General features: G+C 40.9%; 1 protein-coding gene across 1 annotated transcript in view; it reads right to left on the reverse strand.

Annotated features, from left to right (window-relative positions):
* Positions 1-4,559: 4,559 nt before the first annotated feature.
* UGGT1 (UDP-glucose glycoprotein glucosyltransferase 1) overlaps positions 4,560-20,612 on the reverse strand; it is an 87,445-nt gene continuing 71,392 nt past the window's right edge. The window contains 8 exon segments of the mRNA XM_032764779.2: positions 4,560-5,525; positions 6,554-6,722; positions 9,047-9,163; positions 13,269-13,383; positions 13,888-14,048; positions 15,866-16,048; positions 18,171-18,255; positions 19,958-20,062. Of these exon segments, the coding sequence (XP_032620670.2) occupies positions 5,500-5,525; positions 6,554-6,722; positions 9,047-9,163; positions 13,269-13,383; positions 13,888-14,048; positions 15,866-16,048; positions 18,171-18,255; positions 19,958-20,062 (961 nt within the window). The 3' untranslated portion in view covers positions 4,560-5,499.

Genomic DNA, 20,612 nt, shown 5'->3' on the forward strand with positions numbered 1-20,612 from the left:
TACGCCTTTCACTGTTTCCCTGCCCATGATTAATGTTTACTTCGCATTAATACAGGAGTGTTGACAGAGAAATCCTCTAATAGAAGGGTTGGCTCTGATTATAGATGGGAGCTGGAGGCCTTGCTGGAAATTCCTTTTGCGGTTGTTCACTTTCTGGCACTGAATGCATTCAGAGTTACTCATACCCATGTAGGTGCCACACCCCTGTGCTCACTGTTCTATTAAACAGCTGTCTGCTGGTTTAAATTACACATACATGACCTTTTCTATATAGATAGATCACTTGTAATCAAGATCTGCCTGACGGTTACCTTAGACAATACAATAAACTGTGAATGTTTGGTGTCTTAATATAAAGCAGTGTAAAGAGCTCTGTTTTGCATACACAACTGTCTGTATATACAATCAATCATGGTGCATATAATATATGGCCAAAAGTTTCAAACTGGGGTGCCTAAAGTTAGGCATCTAAATAAATGGTTTAATTTTCCAAACATGAGCACTGAGCATTCCTCTGGAAGTTAATGACAGCTGCGGATGCTCAGCATCTTCCAGGGGAATAAAGGTGTCTAACTTTAAGCAACTAAATATATATAAAACCTATCAAGCCAGCCTCCTTGACTTTAACTGCTTAGGCCTGGATGTGATGGAAGTTATAACCATTTCAATTTAGAAGCCTCTAAAAATTACCAAATATTTTCCACAGTACGACTCAAATATGAAAACCAAAATAAGTGACTTAAACAAACAGTACATATATGTACTTACTTCCGTCGCCCTATTAATGAACTCAAGAAACAGGGACATCTGACATAAGAGACAGGCGTTATTACAGAAGAGAGGAAAGACATTTATTGTGTTGAACAGATTTTTTTTTTTTAATCACAGTACTGGGAAAGTCATTGTCATTTCAGTTCAGGTGAGATTTAAAACTCCCACACTCACATCAATAAGTATCCGTATCTTTACTCTGCATGGTGTTGAACAGGATTACAGGAAATTGAATATGGAAAAAGATTAGAAAAGATATCTAGGTTTCTTAAAATCTTAGCTCTGGTCTACACTGGGGGGAGGAGAAGGGATCAATCTAAGTTACACAAGTTCAGCTACATGAATAATGTAGCTGAAGTCGACATACTTAGATCGACTTACCACAGTGAGTGCTTCTGCTCCCTCATCGACTCTGCTTGCATCTCTCACAGTGCTGGAGTACAGGAGTTGACGGGTGAGGGCTCGGGGATCGATCGCTGCCTGCCAATCCAAAGGGTAGTGTAGATATACCTTTGATGGATTCTTCCCTTTGTCAATGTCCTTTCTCGTGCTTCCCCTTCACCACCCAAGTCCCAATCGCAGAGTGCAAAAGCGCATCAAGAATTTATTTTACGCTACACCACCATTTCTATCTTTTGTATTTTGGAATAGGAGGGTAGTCGAATCTTCCTTTAAAAGAAAACTAACCCATTTCTCACTGCTGTCTATAGGGCAAAGGTCATAGAAATAAACATCACAATTGTGTTTTAGAGGCTGCATAGTGGCTGTTTTCATGCCCTTAGCAGCATGGGGACCCAGAATGTGATACCAGTGTCAATCGCATTTTAGCAACATATCACAATTATCCCTGTGTAACTGATGTCACTTTCCAGGAGTACAGTCCCAGCCAATCACCTCAGAAATAGCTCTACTTAAATAGAATTAAGATTCTGTTGTAGGCATTCAGATGGTGAGACATGTTCCCTGGTTACAGCTTTCTTTGAAACAAAACTTTTTGCAAAAAAGCAGTCCCATCAGAGGATACTGTTACTTGTAGTTCTGAGAGAAGGTGAATACTTTGCTCTACTTTGTCTCACCTGCAACAACTATAGTTATGGAGAGAGGCACAGTGGTATTCTAAATATAGTTGAATAATTTCATTATTCAGACTGTGGCTGGCACAGATACTTCATGTATTGTGACTAGCGGAACAGGTACAGAACTTTTGAAATGTACTGCAAAACAATTGCAGAATGTCTCCTATTAAGAGTAGTTTCTCAGTCAGCTCATTCCTGATTATGACTTGCTTCCAGGTGACTGACAAGTTTTCCCTCTAAATCAGACCCAGAATAAAGACACTGAATGGAATAGAATAATCTTTATCAAGCAGAAGGAACGTAAAACTATCTCAATAGCTTTGGCCAATTTGCTAGCTTTCCAAGTTACTAAATTCTGAAAAACAAGTTGCTTTATATAGCAATTTTACACTTCACACCTTATTAACTATAACTATTACAAGAATTTACTGTTTTTTGTCTTCCAAAATCATGCTGCTCCTAGAGCACTCACCTCGAAAAACACTGGGCAGCCCAAGTCTGTAATTGAAGAGTGAGTGGTTCAAAATAAATATTCAGCTTGACTGTGAACAAGACTTCATTGACAGTACCTGCACACAAATAGACCCACATACTGGACTACACGTAATACGTTTCCTTTATCATTTACCCTCAAGCCTCTGATTACATTCACAGAATTTGCGCAGCATAGACATCAGTCATTTACAGAATGTGCGCTCTCTTATTGCTGCCCTGGAAACTTGATGGATTTTTTTTTTTTTTTAACAGCAGACTAAATCTTCCTTCTTCTGTCCCAGTTGCTAGTTGTGCCAGCCTGTGTACATTTAATGTCAGGAAGTGTCAGTAGCTGAAACTGGGTAATTCTTGCAAGAGTCAGGCTCAGATTTTGTATTAAATGTTATATAAAGGCTTTCACAAGCAAAAGTTTGAAGTTGCTGGAGGTTCCTATTAGCACCTGTGGTACTTGGGCTTCTGATCTTTTTATTGGAAAAACTAATGTCATAATGTATAAAAGTAGATTAAATTTACACTGGAATGAATTTAAAACCATCTCATTTTCCAGCCTTGATTACTATAGCTCTAACCTAATTTAAGTGTCTGAGTAGTGCATTGAGAGCTGCTGGATAGAAGATACATATACCTATACATGAATATCTGGTTGATGAAACCCTGTCCCCCTCACCTGTAGAGCACAGCTTTGGTCATGACAGAGGGGTTTCCTCTATTTTGCTAGTGCTAAACTGCCACTGTGGGGACTGGAGATCTGCTAAATGCACCTCTGAAATATAACAGTCTGCCATTTAAGCAACACACATTGTATCAATTAGTAGTAGGCTGTTTTAAAAATTATAGGTTTCAGAGTAGCAGCTGTGTTAGTCTGTATCCACAAAAAACAGGAGTACTTGTGGCACCTTAGAGACTAACAAATTTATTTGAGCATAAGGTTTTGTGGGCTACAGCCCACTTCTTTGGATGCATGGAATGGAACGTATAATGAGGATACTTAAGGTGGCTGAGCCATTACACACATTGAATCTATTTCCCCCATGTTAAGTATCCTCACAGCTTCTTGTCAAACTGTCTTAAATGGGCTATCTTGATTATCACTACAAAAGTTTTTTTTTTTCCTCCTGCTGACAGTTCATCTTAATTAGTCTCTTAGAGTTGGTTGGGCAATTCCCACCTTTTCATGTTCTCTGTATGTATATACAATCTCCTCACTATATGTTCCATTCCAGGCATCCAAAGAAGTGGGCTGTAGCCCACAAAACCTTATGCTCAAACAGACACCACCCAGCCGGTTGCCACTGATCCATTTTATTTCCAAAAAGGATATAGTGGTGGGGAAAAAGTGGACACATTTTTTAAAAAAATAAGCAAAACTAAAAACCTCTTCCCTCCAAAAATAAATCTGTCTTCAGTCACAAAACACTACAATGAGTTCTATACACAAATGTAGGGTTATTTGAGCCAATTTCTTCTTTAAAGTGAATTTCAGAGAGTTACCTACCTCAGTTGTTGACATTTGGAGTAGGCTTGCATCATATACAGCCTTAAAAAGAAAACACTGAAAGCTAAACTAAGACTAATGGCAGAAACCCATCATCTTGGCCAGCATGCTAGGGGCCTGTTTCCTAAAAAAAGACCAAAAACACATACACCATAGACAACTGCTGTATCTACATGTGCTTACAAAAACTGTATATTTGCAAATGAAGACCTAGCTCTTTCAATGCTGTTGAAATATAAAATATGGAGACTTTTCTTCACCTCAGATGAAAGGCTTGGATTTCCATCTCCACAGTGTTCTGGACAAAGGTATAGTGCTATCGGATTACAAAATAAATTGCTCAATTTATCTCACCAACATTCTCTTAAAGAAACTTCTGTTTTGATAATATATTTCACAGTTACCTGCAGCGGTAAAATGGACACACACTGAACCTGAGTAGACAGAAATTGACTTTAAGTGTGCTCTTGTGGCAGAACTACTGCCATGGCTTGTTTTAAAATTAATACGTGGAAAATTTACAGCTGAAGAAACTAACACTAATCCTCAGAGCATTCAGTTACTTGTAGAAAAATATTTTTTGTTCTGCACACTTGAATTAAACTTATTGCATCAAAGCAACTAAAAAATGTGTGCAAATGAGGAATCCGTTATTGTGTTCCACAGTAAGGCGGACCAAGAAGATCAAAGGAAAGAGGGTTGAATGTGAGAACTAACACAAATCCCTAAGAACCTCAAGGTTTTATTGATGTGACATCTTCTGTTTGAAGAAAAATGAAATTTACATGATCAAAAACTTCCACAGATTTTCATAAACAGCAAAAACATTTATAAAACAATGAACCACAGCAGTATTAATGCCCTACAGATTTATTTAAAAATTTTGAAGTATGTAGAAGGAGAAACAGGGCACTTTTAAATAAATTTAGGAGGAAGGGGCAAGTCAGAAAACAAATCCTGATTTTTGTATATCAGTTGCAAAGTATTGTTAACCTTGTTAGCATATACAGCTGCAAGTGAATGTTTGTTTTTAAATGGTGTGGGTAGCTCTGCACTGAGCCAGCTCTTCAAAAGTGAGGAAATAGTTGCTATGTCTCAATTTAAATAATGAAACTGCTGTTCTGTAACAGAATCAGTGGCATAATGAACAGAGCCTTGTAGAAGAGGGACCGTCTGAAAATTGCAAGTGCAACATTAGACCAGTTCAAAGCATGATTCCAAGCTTAACATAGCCTGGAAAAACTAGCTCCATCTCAAAACATTCATTTGAGATAAGGACTCATGCTATCGCTGTCCCACCGCTCATGGGTATGCATTTTCCATGTGCTCTTGAGTAAGATATCTGTGGCTAATAGAATCGTGGCCAGCAGTGGTCGTATGTGACAACAGCTAGAGGAACAGACCTGCTGCTTTTCAATGTACTTTGAACTTCTGTTACTGAAATTCTACAGTCCGCTGTGAGCACTTTCATTTCCCCCACACAGGTGCAAAAACAGCAACCTTGATCCTATTTCATATGCAGAAATCAACCCAAAGGCAAGTAATAAACACATACATCATTCCATTCAATTATTCAGCAGTTTTGCAGACATACTGGAAAGAAACTAGCATTTAATATAAAAATTGTCTATGGAACAGTCTAACTTCATTTTTCCCCATGGATCATAATTCCACATGTGCGCCTAGATCTGTAGAAAAGAAAAAAGATAGGATGAAAATCACATTTCCAGGTTGGGTTTTAGCTGTGTGTGTTTGTTTAAAGCCAGTTTCACAAGCCCCAGGATTGTTCTCTCAGAACAAAATTACACAAATGAATCCCTTATGAATTGAAAGGACAGTCTGTACACAGTAATCCTGTTGACCTTTGTACTGAATTACATTTTTCTTCAATTGTTGAAAAATTAAGAGGTAGGCCCAAATTTATGAACCTTCACCCAGACTTAAGCCCTGTGCTTACGTTAATGAACCCCCCACCAAACAGTTCTCTTCATATATGCTCTTGTTTTTTGTGGTCAAAGTGATGCTCAAATTTTAAATCTGCTCTCAAGTACATATTTGCAAAGTGCTAATGATGACTTGAAATGTACTGTATAAACTATATATTACCACTATTCAAAATACATTCCAAAGCAAGTACAGACGTATTGCAGATTGGCTTCACAAATAATTTAGTTAAAATGAAGAGAGATGAAGGCCTTTTTGACAGTGTTGAAAATGGTTTAGTTCTGCCTACATGAGCGCTTAAGCCATTGTCTACACTGTGCAAGTGCACCTATTGCTGAAAACTGAGAATATGCAATGGTAGACTGAAGTTTGCGTTCAGGCAAACATTCTTCATAGTAAGGATGATATTCAACTTTTGAAAAAATCCCATTCTGTTCAGTTCACAGAACTGAGAGGCACTTTGTTTAGCCTGGATTATGTTAAGGCATTTGTCAAGGAATGGGCCAATAAACTTCTCTTCTCATCTACAATGGACTCTTCCACTAAACCCAAATAAAAAGATAACTATGCCATCACATGCTGGCGTGACTATCTTTTGCATGGTCTGAGGTAATACATTTGCATTAGAATGGTCAAGCATGAACTATTTTCCAACACCTGGGAAGAAATTCACCAGAATACCCTCACATACTATGTATAGGCACTGTGAGGGCAGCAAACTTTTAATTTCAATAAAAGCCATTTTTTTTAAATGGGACACTCTACAATTTACCTTTTCTGTTTTGCAGTTTCATCCCATCTGTTGTAGTAAGGGTTCCTGATTCCTTCTCTTTCTGGAAACGACTGTATAGCTGTTTAATTTCTTGATCATAGTCCTGCCACTCTGGGACAATGCGCACAGCTGCCTGAAGCTTGGGCTCTTTGGTCATTGGATTATTACACTGCAAATGAAACAATTTATCTTTTCTACATGTATGCAAAGGTCATCTGTCTCAAAAATGAGTCTGTGTTCACTCAAGTATTTTCAGGCTTCAGATTTGTCTGACCTTAAAAGAAAACTGAATATGGGGAACACTTCCTACTGAATTAGAGTAGTTTTAATTCCACTATCATCAACGACCAATTGAAAGGAAAGCCCCTCTTGCTGCAGTATGTCTCACAGTTACTGGAGAGAGTACAGGCTAAAGTCTATTCCCAACTCATGCTAAAATTGCTGCTGTGGTTAGCCGTGAAATCAATACAGGAAGAAGGGGAAAAATCAATGCTTGCAAAATGCAAAAAGACAAAACTGCTATTCAGTATGACATGGAGAATCTATGTAAGGTACATATATGGCCCTCATCACCATAGTATTTGACAGCCTGACACAACACCCCTGGGAGGCTGGGAAGTGCTACTATCTCCATCTTCTGGGGTCAGTTCGTCATGCAAGCTATCTGCCATCTTCGCCTGTTCAAGACAGCACTATAATCCACCTGTTTGCCCTCTATAATGGAATCCATTACTTCCTTGGCTTTCCTTGGGGTCTCTTTCTTACCGGCCTCTCCCACCACAGCTTCATTAATCTTCGGCCTGTGTCTGAAGTAGTGCTTCTTGGATTTTGTCAGTTGCATCACAGACTGACTTCTAGCTTAATGGTTTCATTTCAAAATCTGTCCCTTTGTGTAACTCTTTTTAGTGCTCAGATACCCATAGGACCTCCCTAAAAGGCTGTTACGGCCAAGGATGAGTTCCCAACATCTATAAAACGTCTAGAAATGGCCCGTGTCTGTTAGCCTCCCCCAGTCAAACTTCCCATCACTTGCTTTCATGTGGCAGAGGTGTTTGTACCGAAAGATGGTGTGATAAATGAAAGGGGGGGAGGGAACTCCCTTTTATGGACACCCAGCCAGCTAGCTATAAAGTCCCTTTTAGTGGCTGTTCTCTACTTGCTTTACCTGTAAAGGATTAACAAGCCCATAGGTAAAAGGAAAGGAAGTGGGCACCTGACCAAAAGAACCATTGAGAGGGCTAGAACTTTTTTAAATTGGGGGAAAACTTCCCTCTATCTGTGTGTTGTGGCTCTCCAGGAAAGAGGGCAACAGGGACCAGTTATGCTCTGAGAAGCTTTAAGCCAGGTATGATCATAGATCATACAAAGAACTACTTATTTGGAATCCCCAAATGTGTGAGTAGATCAGGAATAGCAGCAGAGAATCCTGTGGCACTTTATAGACTAACAGACGTTTTGGAGCATGAGCTTTCGTGGGTGAAAGCTCATGCTCTAAAACGTCTGTTAGTCTATAAGGTGCCACAGGATTCTCTGCTGCTTTTTCAGATCCAGACTAACACAGCTACCCCTCTGATACTAGATCAGGAATGTTTACAAAGATGCAATTAGGTTTATTTCTGTTTATTTCTTATGGCTAGTGGACGCCTCTGTGCTAGCCCCAGATGCTTTTGTTTGCTTGTAACCTTTAAGTGAACCCCCAAGAAAGCTATTTTGGGTGCTTAATTTTTGGAATTGCTCGTTTACAATCTAGCAAAAGCCTAAGTTCCAGATGTATTTTCTTTTTTGTTAATAAAATGTACTTGTTTTAAGACCAGGATTGGATTTTTGGTGTCCTAAGAGGTTTGTGGATGCTGTTAAATTAGCTGATGGCAACAGCTGATTTCCTTTGTGGTTTTTTTCTCAGCTCTTCCCCAGAGGGAGGGGTTGAGGGCACCCCACAGGAAGGAATTCCCAAGTGTGCCTGTCTGGTTTCAAAAAGGGGTTTTGCATTTGAGTGGTGGCAGTGTTTACCTTGGGAGTATACAAGCCTGGAGTGACAAGTATTAATTTTTAAAAATCCTTGTTGGCCCCCACCTTCTGCACCCGAAGTGCCAGAGTGGGGAATGAGCCTTGACAGGTGGGTATCTGGCATCTTTTAAAAATAACCAGACAGCTCAGGGGAGGTGAAACTCTTCAGTCTGGGTGGACAGCCTACCAAGGAGAAGGAAAACTTTGACCCGCCTGCAATCCTAAGGTTAAATTTAGCCTGGCCCAACAGGTCTATGGAAAGAAGGTGGGAAGAGAGAGGACACATACTCAGTTCAACTGGGAAAAGGCCCCTCTCCCTGCTGTGTGTGATTCAGGGATGCAACCAATACATTTTGGTGAAAGGTGAATACATCAGCCCAAGTGATTTCTACTTTTTGGTCAGTTAGTTACTAATAGCTCTGTTTCGCAACAATGCGCCAATGTATAAACTGATTTAAATCTACTTATGAGCCATCATGGCCTTACCAGATCAATAGTTTTTGCTCTCTTCTTTGAAGAATCATCACACCATGTTTCACACCAAAGCCATTCCTGGGGTAGTGATTTAATGGGCACCTGATGGATCATGTTGTTGGGCAAATCCTGTTTGAAGGACAACATTTATTAGCAGTATCTACAACAGTGAGAGGAAAAAATAATTTACCTTTAGAACTCCCAAGAGATGCCCTCTGAGAAATCCTAACCTGTAGAGCAAAATGTATTTTACACCCAAGTAGAAAACCAGGGCTTTTCTAGTGAGTGAAAGATGAATTATAATGTTACCTAAACAAAAATCTATAAAAGTTAGATTCTCTGGAGAAAACCAGAACCCCAGACTATTTCAACAAACAAAGAGTTACCAATTTTAGAGTTCAGTATTCAAAAATTAAATTTCAGTTCACTTATTGTTTTGTGAAGTCAGCATATGTGAGGTTTTAACTCCATTTGATAATGGGATATGAATCCAGCATCAAATGCTCATTGTCGCATTAAACTAGCTCAAATGGCTATTTTCTTAAGAGATATTAACAAGAGATTCCTCTTGCTACTTGTACAGTTGTTTAGAAGACAGAGGAATGGTCCCATGGCACTATGACATCAAAAATACTCTGTCCAACAGTCCCACTGACTAGTAACACTAATGGAAACATTGGTAACCTACACACAAGATTATTCTAATACACTAACTCGTCGCTTAACGTTGTAGTTATTTATGTTCCTGAAAAATGCTACTTTAAGCAAAACGATGTTAAGCAAATCCAATTTCCCCATAAGAATTAATGTAAATGGGGGGGGGCATTAGGTTCCAGGGATATTTTATTCATCTGATAAGATATATATACATACATATATATAATACACGCACAAACAATTGTATACTGTACACAGCAATGATGATTGTGAAGCTTCGTTGAGGTACTGAAGTCAGAGGGTGGAAGAAAGTGGAATGCCTTACTGCTAAATGATGAATAGCACTCAGCTGAGCCCTCAAGGATTAACACACTGTTTGTTAATAAATGAGGAGTCCTTGTGGCACCTTAGAGACTAACCAATTTATTTGGGCATAAGCTTTCATGGGCTAAAACCCACTTCACCAAATGCATGGAGTGAAAAATACAGTAAGGAGTATATATATTACAGCACATGAAAAGATGTGAGTTGCCTTACCAAGTGGGTGGTCAGTGCTAACGAGGCCAATTCAATCAAGGTGGATGTTGCTCATTCCCAATTGTTGACAAGAAGGTGTGAGTAACAACAGAGGGATGTTGTTAATGTAGCCTCACACCCTACAAGGCAGCAGGAATGGAGGGAAGGGAGACACCATGGCAGAGAGAGACAGAGACACATACCGGTGTAGAGGATAGAGACACACCTGTTGCCCCCTTTAGTGTATGACGACTCCCACTCTAAGTATCATTGTCCTTTAGAGTTTAGTCCTGCCAAATTGATGGCCAGTTCTACTACTGCGACTTTAAATCGGTGTTTAATGGCGATATATCCGATTTATACCGCTTGTATCGTCACACGACGTCAGTCTTTATTAATATCGAGTTAACAGGCTCTCTTAAATCGATCGGAAACTCCTCCCATAACGAGGAGTCAGTTAGCGCTAAATTCGATCAGTGATAACTCGGCTAATGTTCGTGTGGACGGAAATCGACGTTATTGGCCTTCCAGTGCGGCATCCAGAGTGCAGACCGCTGACCGCTCTTGGACTAGGCAATCTGAACTTTTTCTGGATTGCAGCGGGCAGTAAACAGGAAAAGCCCCGCGAACTTTTGAATTACATTTCCTCTGGCTTTGGCTCAGCGTGAGCCTCTGATCTCAGCCGGTTGCGATTGCAGTCTGAAATCGAAAAAGAGCTCCTAGCATTAGGACTGTACGGAGGATACTAGGGTCTTTATTCACTGTATGGGGAGACAACATCTGTGTATCCTCAGCTCCGCTTACAGAACTCACGAAAATGCAAAAGGCGTTCTTGAATAAAACACTCCATCAGGATACCACAGGCTGTGCGTGACAAGCGTAACGGGAAGCCAGGAGGACTCTATTATGTGCGCTCTTTATGAAGGGAGGCGAGTGTAGTTGGGTACTGAGGACTCAGCTATCCCCACAGTCCACAGTTCATCTCCTGAAAATATTTTGCAGTTCTTGGCTATTTGCTCCCATATTGAATCTGTAGTGTTCAACACATGTGTTTCTGGCCGTGGTTCAGGATCAGTCCTTCAGGTTTTATTTTTTCCCCCCCCCCATCCACGTTGAAAAAATAAAGGGAAAGATTGCTGATGTTATGGCTGTGCGCAATGCAACTCCGTGAAAAGGCCGCCAAAGTGGGTTGTCTGCTGCCTTTCACAAAGGGAGGGGTGATGGCTTTGCTATTTACCCGCACCACCGGAGCAATGTTTTTTTTGCCCCATCATGGCACTTGTTTTGCTTCTTCAACCGGAATAGTGGGAACTATGGGATAGCTGAGAGTGAACAGTCTACCCCCAGTTGCATCCGCTCCTGAATCGATGGTAGCTTTGCGACCATGGACGCAAACAAATCGATTTCGGGATCCCACTGTGGACGCGCTAAACCGATTTTATTAGATCTGTTTTGTAATATCGGTTTAAGCTAATTCGAAATAATCGTGCAGTGTAGACGTACCCTGAGACAGCAGCTGCTGCCAGCAAGCTCCCTCCATCCTGAGACCTGTCATGTCCATCCTCTGCTCTGTGGAAATGGGGTAAAGTAGCAGGGGACAGGAGTGGGGGAGTAGAGGACACTCTGACATTAGCAGCTCCAGGCAGAGGGCAGGAACAGCACACAGCAGCATGAGGAGGGGGACAGCTGAACTGCCGGCAATTGATAGACTGCTGGACAGCTGCTGCACAGGGAACTTAGGGGAGCGGGGAGCTGATGGGGGGGCTGCTGGTCCACTCTGGCCCCAAGCCCCTGGCAGCTAGCTCCAATGGGCTGCTTTTTCTGCAAGCAGTGGACAAAGCAGGCAGCTGCCAAATGTTATAAGGGAGCATTGCGCAACTTTGAACAAGCATGTGCTCTAATTGATCAGCAAGGTAACACTGTTAACAGGGATGACTTTATGTGAGGAGTTACTGTATTGTATAAAGCTCAGATGCATAAAGTCAATGCACTAATATACATACAGTTTAGCACATGGCACATTATAAATAAAGATGAGTATTTGAAGATACATAAAGCTTTCTTTGGCCTATAACTAGGAAAACCAAGGTCAGACTGGACAGCTCAAGAAATTGTTAGTGGGTTAGAGAGACTTTCACCTCCACAACCCTAATTCCAATCTGGTCAATGCTAGTAGTACACACATTACGATCTAAAAACTTTTCATTGTCTTATAAAATATTAACTGAATTGGTGGTCTCAGGACACTTCCTAAGAGAAAGATGTCCATACCAAAGAAGCCTCCATAACACTTGGTATTGCCTTGTTGATTATCAACTGAGCGGCCAAGGAGCGAACAGACACTGAGATTTAGTTGTCAGACCCAGAGATGTGTCTTAAACTGAGAGCCACCTGGAGGCAGTGAGGAAACTTGAATTGCGTGATTGTTTGTTCGGTTTTTTTATAATGGAGGGCTTCGGTGGGAAACCAAAGTTTTAAGACAAAACACAGTCTTTGAAGTAGTAAAGCACTCAATACAGAATGACTACAGTGTTCCTCTTGGGGACTATTCCATAATGCCATTTCATATCATTTTTTTGAAACCTTAGTAAAATCTCTACCAAATTTTGAAAAGCTAATAGTTAATGAAAATAATATTAAAGATTAAACACAACTGACACAAAGAAGAACGCATGTAAAGCTAAAATAGTATTCTGCCTTGAACTCACCCCATGTCCAACTTCTATAGAACTCAGAATCCAATGTACTGCATATGCTGCAGCATAATGGTAACACTCATTATTGCTGTTGAAAGTTGTCACTGATGAAACCAAGTAAAGGCGTGGGATTCGTTCAAGGCTTCAGAACAACATTGGCTTAAAACTACCATGTGTTAGGCAATTAAGAAATAAAGCAAGCAAACGTCAACTCTGAATTAAGCATCAGATTACAGTGCAATCTTTAAACAGAGCTGCCTTAAGAAGAAAACGTACATGACTTTGATAGGAATTAAAGACAAGAGAGTCTTAGTATCTGAAAGCTACCATCTAACTGAAAAAATTAAAAATCAAAGTACACACACCTGATCAAGGTTGGAAAGACTGTTAGGATCTTGACTCAGACCTTGATATTGTCCTCTTAGCCGGTCTCCAGCAGCTATCTTCCTAAACTTTTTCAGATCCACAACATATAGAGCACTAAATACAAATAACACAGTTGTTACTAACATGAAGCCTGACTGATGTATCCATTTACAAAATTCAAAAACAATGTAATCTTGGACTCTCCCAGACAAACTAGGTTGTGATGGATAAATTCAAAGATTCTTCAAAAACAATATCTTAGTATTGCTGTCTCATTATCCATTTTTTCATTACCTTCAAAATGTAACCCAGATATATCTACTGGCAACTAACATCAGTTCAGTTAATCTGTAAAAGCTACAGCAAATGCTCTAGCCTAATATGTCAAGTGGAAATTCAGAAGCTGCCCAAGCTTACATGATGGACCCCAGAAAAAGAAAGCATTGAGCAAACCCTCCAAACATATAGCAGACACAGATTTCATTGCATACACATGCACTTCAACCAAAGTTTGCCAGCAACAATGGCAAGTGTGTTTCACGTTTTCCATAAGTTGTTTTTTTTTTAATCCAAACAAGAGCCCTACAATCTATCTAGTAAAACTGAATCCTTCAGTACCTGATGTGATATTTTCTTCCAGCCAAGTGACTTGCCCAGTATCCTGACTTCCAGAACCTATACCCATCCATCTCTCTACGGCTTTCACAGAATGGAGTATAGCCATATGGTGCACCTTCCAAATTGAAGTCTCTTAACTCTTTGAGGTCTGTGCGCACAATCTAGCAAAGAGGAATGGAAATGTATTTTATTTAGTATGGACACAGACACTTCGGAAAGCTAGCATAGGGGGTTATTTTTGAGGTGTGGGTTAGGACTCCACAGCTGAAGTTGAATAAGCATTTACAGAAAAGGTTACTTATTACTGGTGCACTCTACATTGTACTAGTGGACCAAGATAAAGTCCCTGCCCAAGCAAATCAGAATAGGATAATGCTCATTATCATTCTTCAAGTAACAGAGATATAAAGAATCCAAAACAGACTGTTATTAGAGTTATTAGCTATTAAAGGAGAATCTGATATCTAAGTCATGGTACCTACAAATAACTTAACTTAGGATAAGTCTACACTGCACTTAAACCTGTGTTTGGCCCATGCCAGCTGACTCAGGCTCAGGCTGGAGCCTGGGCTGTCAAGCCCAGATAGATGGGATGGATCTAGTACGTGGGCTCTAGCATGAGCCCAAACATCTACACTGCAACTGAACAGCCCCTTAAGCCCAACCCTGAGTCAGCTGGCACAGGCCAGCTGGAAGTGTCTAATTGCAGTTTACATGTACCCAGAGCCATCACTCTATATCTGACCTCTCAGTCCTCATCCTCAAAGGAAACTTGTACAACATTTTCAACAGATGAGTCTGGGAACTTAAAATCATAAGTTTGCTAAAAAGACAATGACTTAAAAAAGACACTGGTTTTGTGGCTTATTACAACAATTTGTACCATATCCTGCAGCCTATTAACCCTCCATTTTCCTATAACTGCAGAGGCATTAATTTCCCACTTTGTTTTAAGTGATGCAAACTCCTTATGCTTAATCTGTTCCACCTTGTATCTAGTTTGCAGGGCTGGCTCTGGCTTTTTTGCCGCCCCAAACGGAAAAAAAAAGGGGGGAGGGGGTAGCCGGAGTGGCAAAGCAGGGGGAAAAAACCAACGCTTTGCAGCCGGAGCGACAAAGAGGAGGGATGGGATGGGGGGTGAACAAAACAAAAAAACAGTGTGGCTGGAGTGGCAAAGCTGGGGGGGAGAAGACACAGCATGGCTGGAGAGGCAAAGCGGGGGGAGAGGGGGAAATAAAACAAAAAAGTTGCAGCTGACAAAGTGGGGGGCAAAAACAAAACAAAAACCGCTACAGGGCAGCCAGAGCCAGGGAGCAGGGGGACTCCCTGTGTTGCAGAGTGCGTGCCCGGTCTAGTGGAGGGGAGGGGGAGTGAGTGGGGGGAAGAGAGAGAAGGGGGCGGCCAATGCTTCAGCAGGCCTGACCGCTGCGCTGCCTGCCGAGAGGGCTCCGCGCCTCTCCAGTAGGCGGGGAGGGAAGGACACAGGCAGCCTGGCACTTTTGCTGCAGGGCTCTCCCCTTCTCTGCGCTGCTGCCCCCTACAGGGCAGCCGGAACAGGAAAAAATTTGGGCGGAATGCTGCCTTGTAGAATCTGCCGCCGCAAGCACGAGCTTGCTTGGCTGGTGCCTGGAGCCAGCCCTGCTATTTTGGCCACTCTGGTTACCTTCTCCAGACATGAGAAAGCTTGTCCCTTCCACCAACAGAAGTTGGTCCAATAAAAGGTATTACTTTGCCCACCTTGTCTCTTGACAAAGATAGGCCCTTGGGGTGCTGTGATGGCTGCTTATCTTGCTAACAGGCTTTGTGCTGTCCTCTTCTATTTGTTATATCCACATTTTCTAACTTTTGAGTGCTTTACTTTGCAACCTTCGTAATGTTCTTTTAACATAGGTGTTTTTTTTGTATTTAACTCCATTTACTACATGTACGCTGACCTCGTAATTCCTGCCAATGACCCCAAAGCCATCAGGTAGCTTACCTGATCAGCATCCACAAACAGGAATTTATCAACCACCAGTGGGAACAGCACATCCAGAAAAAGGATCTTGTAACCCCAGATAATGCGCTGTTTCTCTGTTTGCTGGTGAAGCCATCGGGGCCATTTGTATTGGACAAGCTCATACTGGAAATTATATTTCTCTGCCATGTATGGAATGAACTCCTGGGGAGGGAAAAATTATTTGTCTTGACTACATTTCTGGGTTTGTCCCATTATAGCGAAACTAGGTAGAAGCAAAGACAATTTTAAAAAAGAAGAAAAGGCCCAAGAGACTTTGGAGCCTTTGGGTAAAACACCATTTTTTTTTTAGATAAGTTTTTTGTTCTAAGCAAATGTAAATGTAACTGCAAACAGACTGACTGCATAAAGTGGTCCCAACTTTGTGTGACAGTCACACCTCAGAAATGTAACTGTCAGAATGTGGTCTTTGAAATCCATCTAAACATCTTGGGATCCCTTCAGTCCCCACAGTTATGACACTGATCCAGGGGTGAAGGGTTTGATTTAAAGGAAGAGATTACTTGAGTTTAATATGAAATACTGGAATAAACCTAAAAGGGAAAAAGGTAAGATAAACATCAGGAAAAGATTCCCAACACCAAGATCCACTTGGCTGTGCAAGTTTCCCCCAGTGAAGTGGGAGAAGCCCCAACTCTTGAACAATTAATGTAAGCCCTGAAAAATGCTAATAAGTGTACATTAGAGAATAATCCTGGATCAGCAGAGAACTGGGACTAGAGAACCTAAGAAATTTTCCCCAACTAGCCCCCTCTAACTAATTTGATAATTGCAATCAAGTACTTCAGAGACTGCTGTATTTTAACATAAACCCAATACTCAAACAATATAAAAGCACAAATTCATGCCTAGTTTTTATCATCATTAAAGTCCAATAAATGATTTCGCTGACTGACTTTGGCTTTGCATTGCTCCCAAAATGTCACAATGCATCCCCTGAAAATGTGTATTAGAAAAGAAAAAGTAACCAGAAGACTTAATGATACTAAAATAATCCTAATTTAGGGAAAAGATGCTGGTTAAACCAAGATTGTTACTTGTCCAACAAATCCATGATGTGGAGTCTGCACTGAGTGGGAAATAATCTACTGCTGGCCACAGGTAGCATATTACTTCCCCCCTGGAACAAGGGGGGGACGAGAGGCAGCAAAGACTGTGAAGTCACAGAATCTAGGCCTTAGTTGATTTCTCTTTGTATAAACAGACTCTTCATTTACAATGAACTGTCAAACCAGATCAGACCCATGGCCCACCAAGGCCAGTGTTATGTCTCTGACTGTACCCAATGCCAGATAAATTGGAAGAGAGCATAAAACCGCTTTAGTAGACAGTCACGCATTAACATGCCCACAGAAGATGTTTTTTTCTAGGCATTTAAGGTTGTCTCATCTCCTGAAGTATCAGGGTTGATGTGTCATATATGTATATAGCCCATCTTATTCATATACATGTGTAATCCTTTTTTGAATCCTACTAAGCACTCTGCCTCTATAAATCGTTGCCATAGGTTAATTGTGTTATGTAAAAAAAATATTTCCATACTTTAGTTTTTTATTTGCTGCCTTCTGATTCCCCTTGTTCTTGGTTTAGTATGTGTGCACAACTGGCCTCCTCTATAGCCCTGTTGATTTTATATACATCTTTCATACCACCTATTCGCCTCTCAAAAATTAAAGGTCCTAATAATTTTAGCGTTGCTTCATATGGAACTTTTTCTATGCCTCTAATCATTGGCATTGCCTACCTCTGGGCTTTGTCTCTTTCTGGTCTGTCCTTACCCCCCTCCCTCCCACCTCACAGCTCAAGCACAGCTTCCTCATGCAATTTAAAAAGAAGCCTCTGTTTAACAGCCACACCTTTATCAGGAACATTGCCATGCAAACCACAGGGAAAAGCAGTTCAAACTTAACAGAAGTAAAGGAATCTAAACAAAGATATGAAGAATTCTCTTACTCCAATTTGCTACTGTGTGCAACTCCTTCCTTATGTACCCCCTTACAAAGTTAACCCACTGTCAAACTGATCTTCACTTACAAAACCTTAATCAGAAGAATACGACTGCAACTATACTTCTTGTTTGTCAAAATAAAGAAATATCAATAAATTATGCATAGCTTTTCATGTTGATTAGTATGAGACTCATCTACCTGTTCAAAGAACAGATATGTAAAAAAATGACGTAAGAAGATGACAAATGTAATAACCTTTAGAAAAGATTTTCACTTTTATCTGTGAAAAATAAAAAGTAAAAGATTTATTAACAAACCTTGAACATAGGTGACAAATAGTTCTTCAAGAACCAGAATTTCACAGGAGTCTTAGTGTGTTTCAGCACAGATAACATCATTATACTGTTAAAAGCAAAAAAACAACAATGCTTTTGTACATTTTCGTCAACAGGAAAGACTCCCCTAATTGTAAAGACCACAGCGTTATTGCTAAGACAAAGTTTGTACAGACCAGGTCTGCAGAAAGCTCTCAGCGTAATGGTTAGATTACAGATGGCTATTTTCCTACATTATTCTAGTGAATGCAGTTTGTGCCAGATTACTGACCTTTATGCACCAAAAAGAAAATATACAGCTGCAGCCTATTAAAATCAACTTAAACACCTAAGAACACAATTTTTTTTTTAAATACTGAATAATTTATGCATGAATATACAAAGTGGCTCATTCTTTAATCCAATATACAGTAAATCAGATATTAGGACAGTGATCAACTACCCTATTATCTATTAGATAAAGGCTTAAATCTATTTTAGCTATTTGTAAAGAGCAAAATAGCATAAGTGTAGCCTGGCAAGCACCCCGCTCCAGAGAAAAAGGGGTTAAAACCAGCTCTGGGAAAGGGCTGCCCCAAGGAGCCAATCGGGGGCAGGCAGGTAGCCAATCCAGGCCCAGCAGGGCTGGTATAAAGAGGGCTGTGAGCTAGGAGGCAGGCAGTCTCACTCCAGTCTTGGGGTGGGAAGGACCGGGCTTGCCTGGAAGCGTAGGGTACCTTCAATAAAGCAATGCTGGGGAAGGGGCAGGCTAAGCTGGGGAGCCCAGGCCTGGCAACCTCCCAGGCTGAGGCCTGACAGGAAGGCCTAAGGAGGTACTGAGGTCCAACCCCCTAGCCAATGATGAGTGGCCATTGCAGACTGCAGTTTGTCCCTGAGTAAAGGGGCTAGATGAGGACTGGCCATGGGTCACTGAGGGAAGGTGGGCTCAGGGGAGTGGAGTTCCCTGGGTGAGAGGCAGCACCCCAAGATAAGGGGCACTGTGGTCCGGGAGGGACATGGGGCCTACAGGTGGGGGAGATAAAGGGACTGCAGAGGGGTAGGTAACAGAAGGTAAGACACCGGCCCATGGAGGACACTCCAGGGCTGAGAGAGCTAATTCCTGGATGGTCAGCAGGAGGTGCCGTGACAGTGAGTCGGCAGACCTACTACAGTAAGAATAAAAATAAAAAAGTCATAGAATAAATATCTTGTGCTTTTAAAATCAACTTTTTATCTCTGCCTTAAGGTTTGTTCTATGAATATTGGTTTGTAGCAGTGGGAAACCTACAATGATACTGCATCTCAGTGACAACTACTAAACAAAGCTTGCCTTAACAGTTCACTTCCTGTAAACTGCATAAACAGATACATTTATAAAATACACTAAAGTTTCCAATTGCTTTAAATCTAATGGGAGTTTTACCACTAGATTTCACTTTTTTCAGTATTATCCTTAACATTAAGTTAGACCTATGCCAAGTGAAATAGCCAGTGTTTAACAACTCTGCACCAAACTATTCATATGTAACATATCAGAGGGGTAGCCATGTTAGTCTAGATCTGTAAAAAGTGACAGAGTCCTGTGGCACCTTATAGACTAACAGACGTATTGGAGCATAAGCTTTTGTGGGTGAATACCGACTTCGTCAGACGTAAGGTAATTTATGTAATACAAATTGTCAGATTATTATTTAAAATGAGATTTGTAGCTTCCAACTACTTTTTTAAGTAGATAGCAATAGCAGTACATCTACCAACTGAGAAACAAAAATTACAGACTCTATACTAACCGGAGGAATCTTTCATACAGGTGTCCTGAAGCCACAGAGAATATATTAATCACATCATCTTTATCCTGTTTCACTTCGTCATTCTTCTGCCCACCTGTAAATCCCCTAAAATCAGGAAAAGTATAGTCCTCATTAGAATACTTATACCTGTCTACAATGTCATGTAGAAAACAGGTTTCCCCCAAGCCAAATCTCCCACTTCCCAGCCTGGCACGGGTCGAGTGTGCTGCAGACACAGTGTGCTCAGACCCTGGGAGGGAAGACATGCTTGGTGTTGCCAGTTGATTTATATTATTGATGGGCTCTGAAAAGAGTCCTGTTAATGAAACCTCTGCAGCCTTAAGGGGGTTGCCTGTGATGTGGGGCCTTCACAAAATGTACAATGATCCAGTGCACCAAGAAAGGCATTCTCTAACCTTTCATAGAAGGGAGAAGGAGAACATACACCTCTACCTCGATATAACGCTGTCCTTGGGAGCCAAAAAATCTTACCGTGTTATAGGTGAAACCATGTTATATCAAACTTGCTTTGATCCGCCAGAGTGCACAGCCCTCCCGTCACCCCTCCACAGAGCGCTGCTTTACCATGTTATATCTGAATTCGTGTTATATCGTGTCGCGTTATATTGAGGTAGAGGTGTAGTTACAATGCAAT

Source organism: Chelonoidis abingdonii, chromosome 8 (assembly GCF_003597395.2).
Source record: "Chelonoidis abingdonii isolate Lonesome George chromosome 8, CheloAbing_2.0, whole genome shotgun sequence".
Lineage (NCBI taxonomy): Eukaryota > Metazoa > Chordata > Testudines > Testudinidae > Chelonoidis > Chelonoidis abingdonii.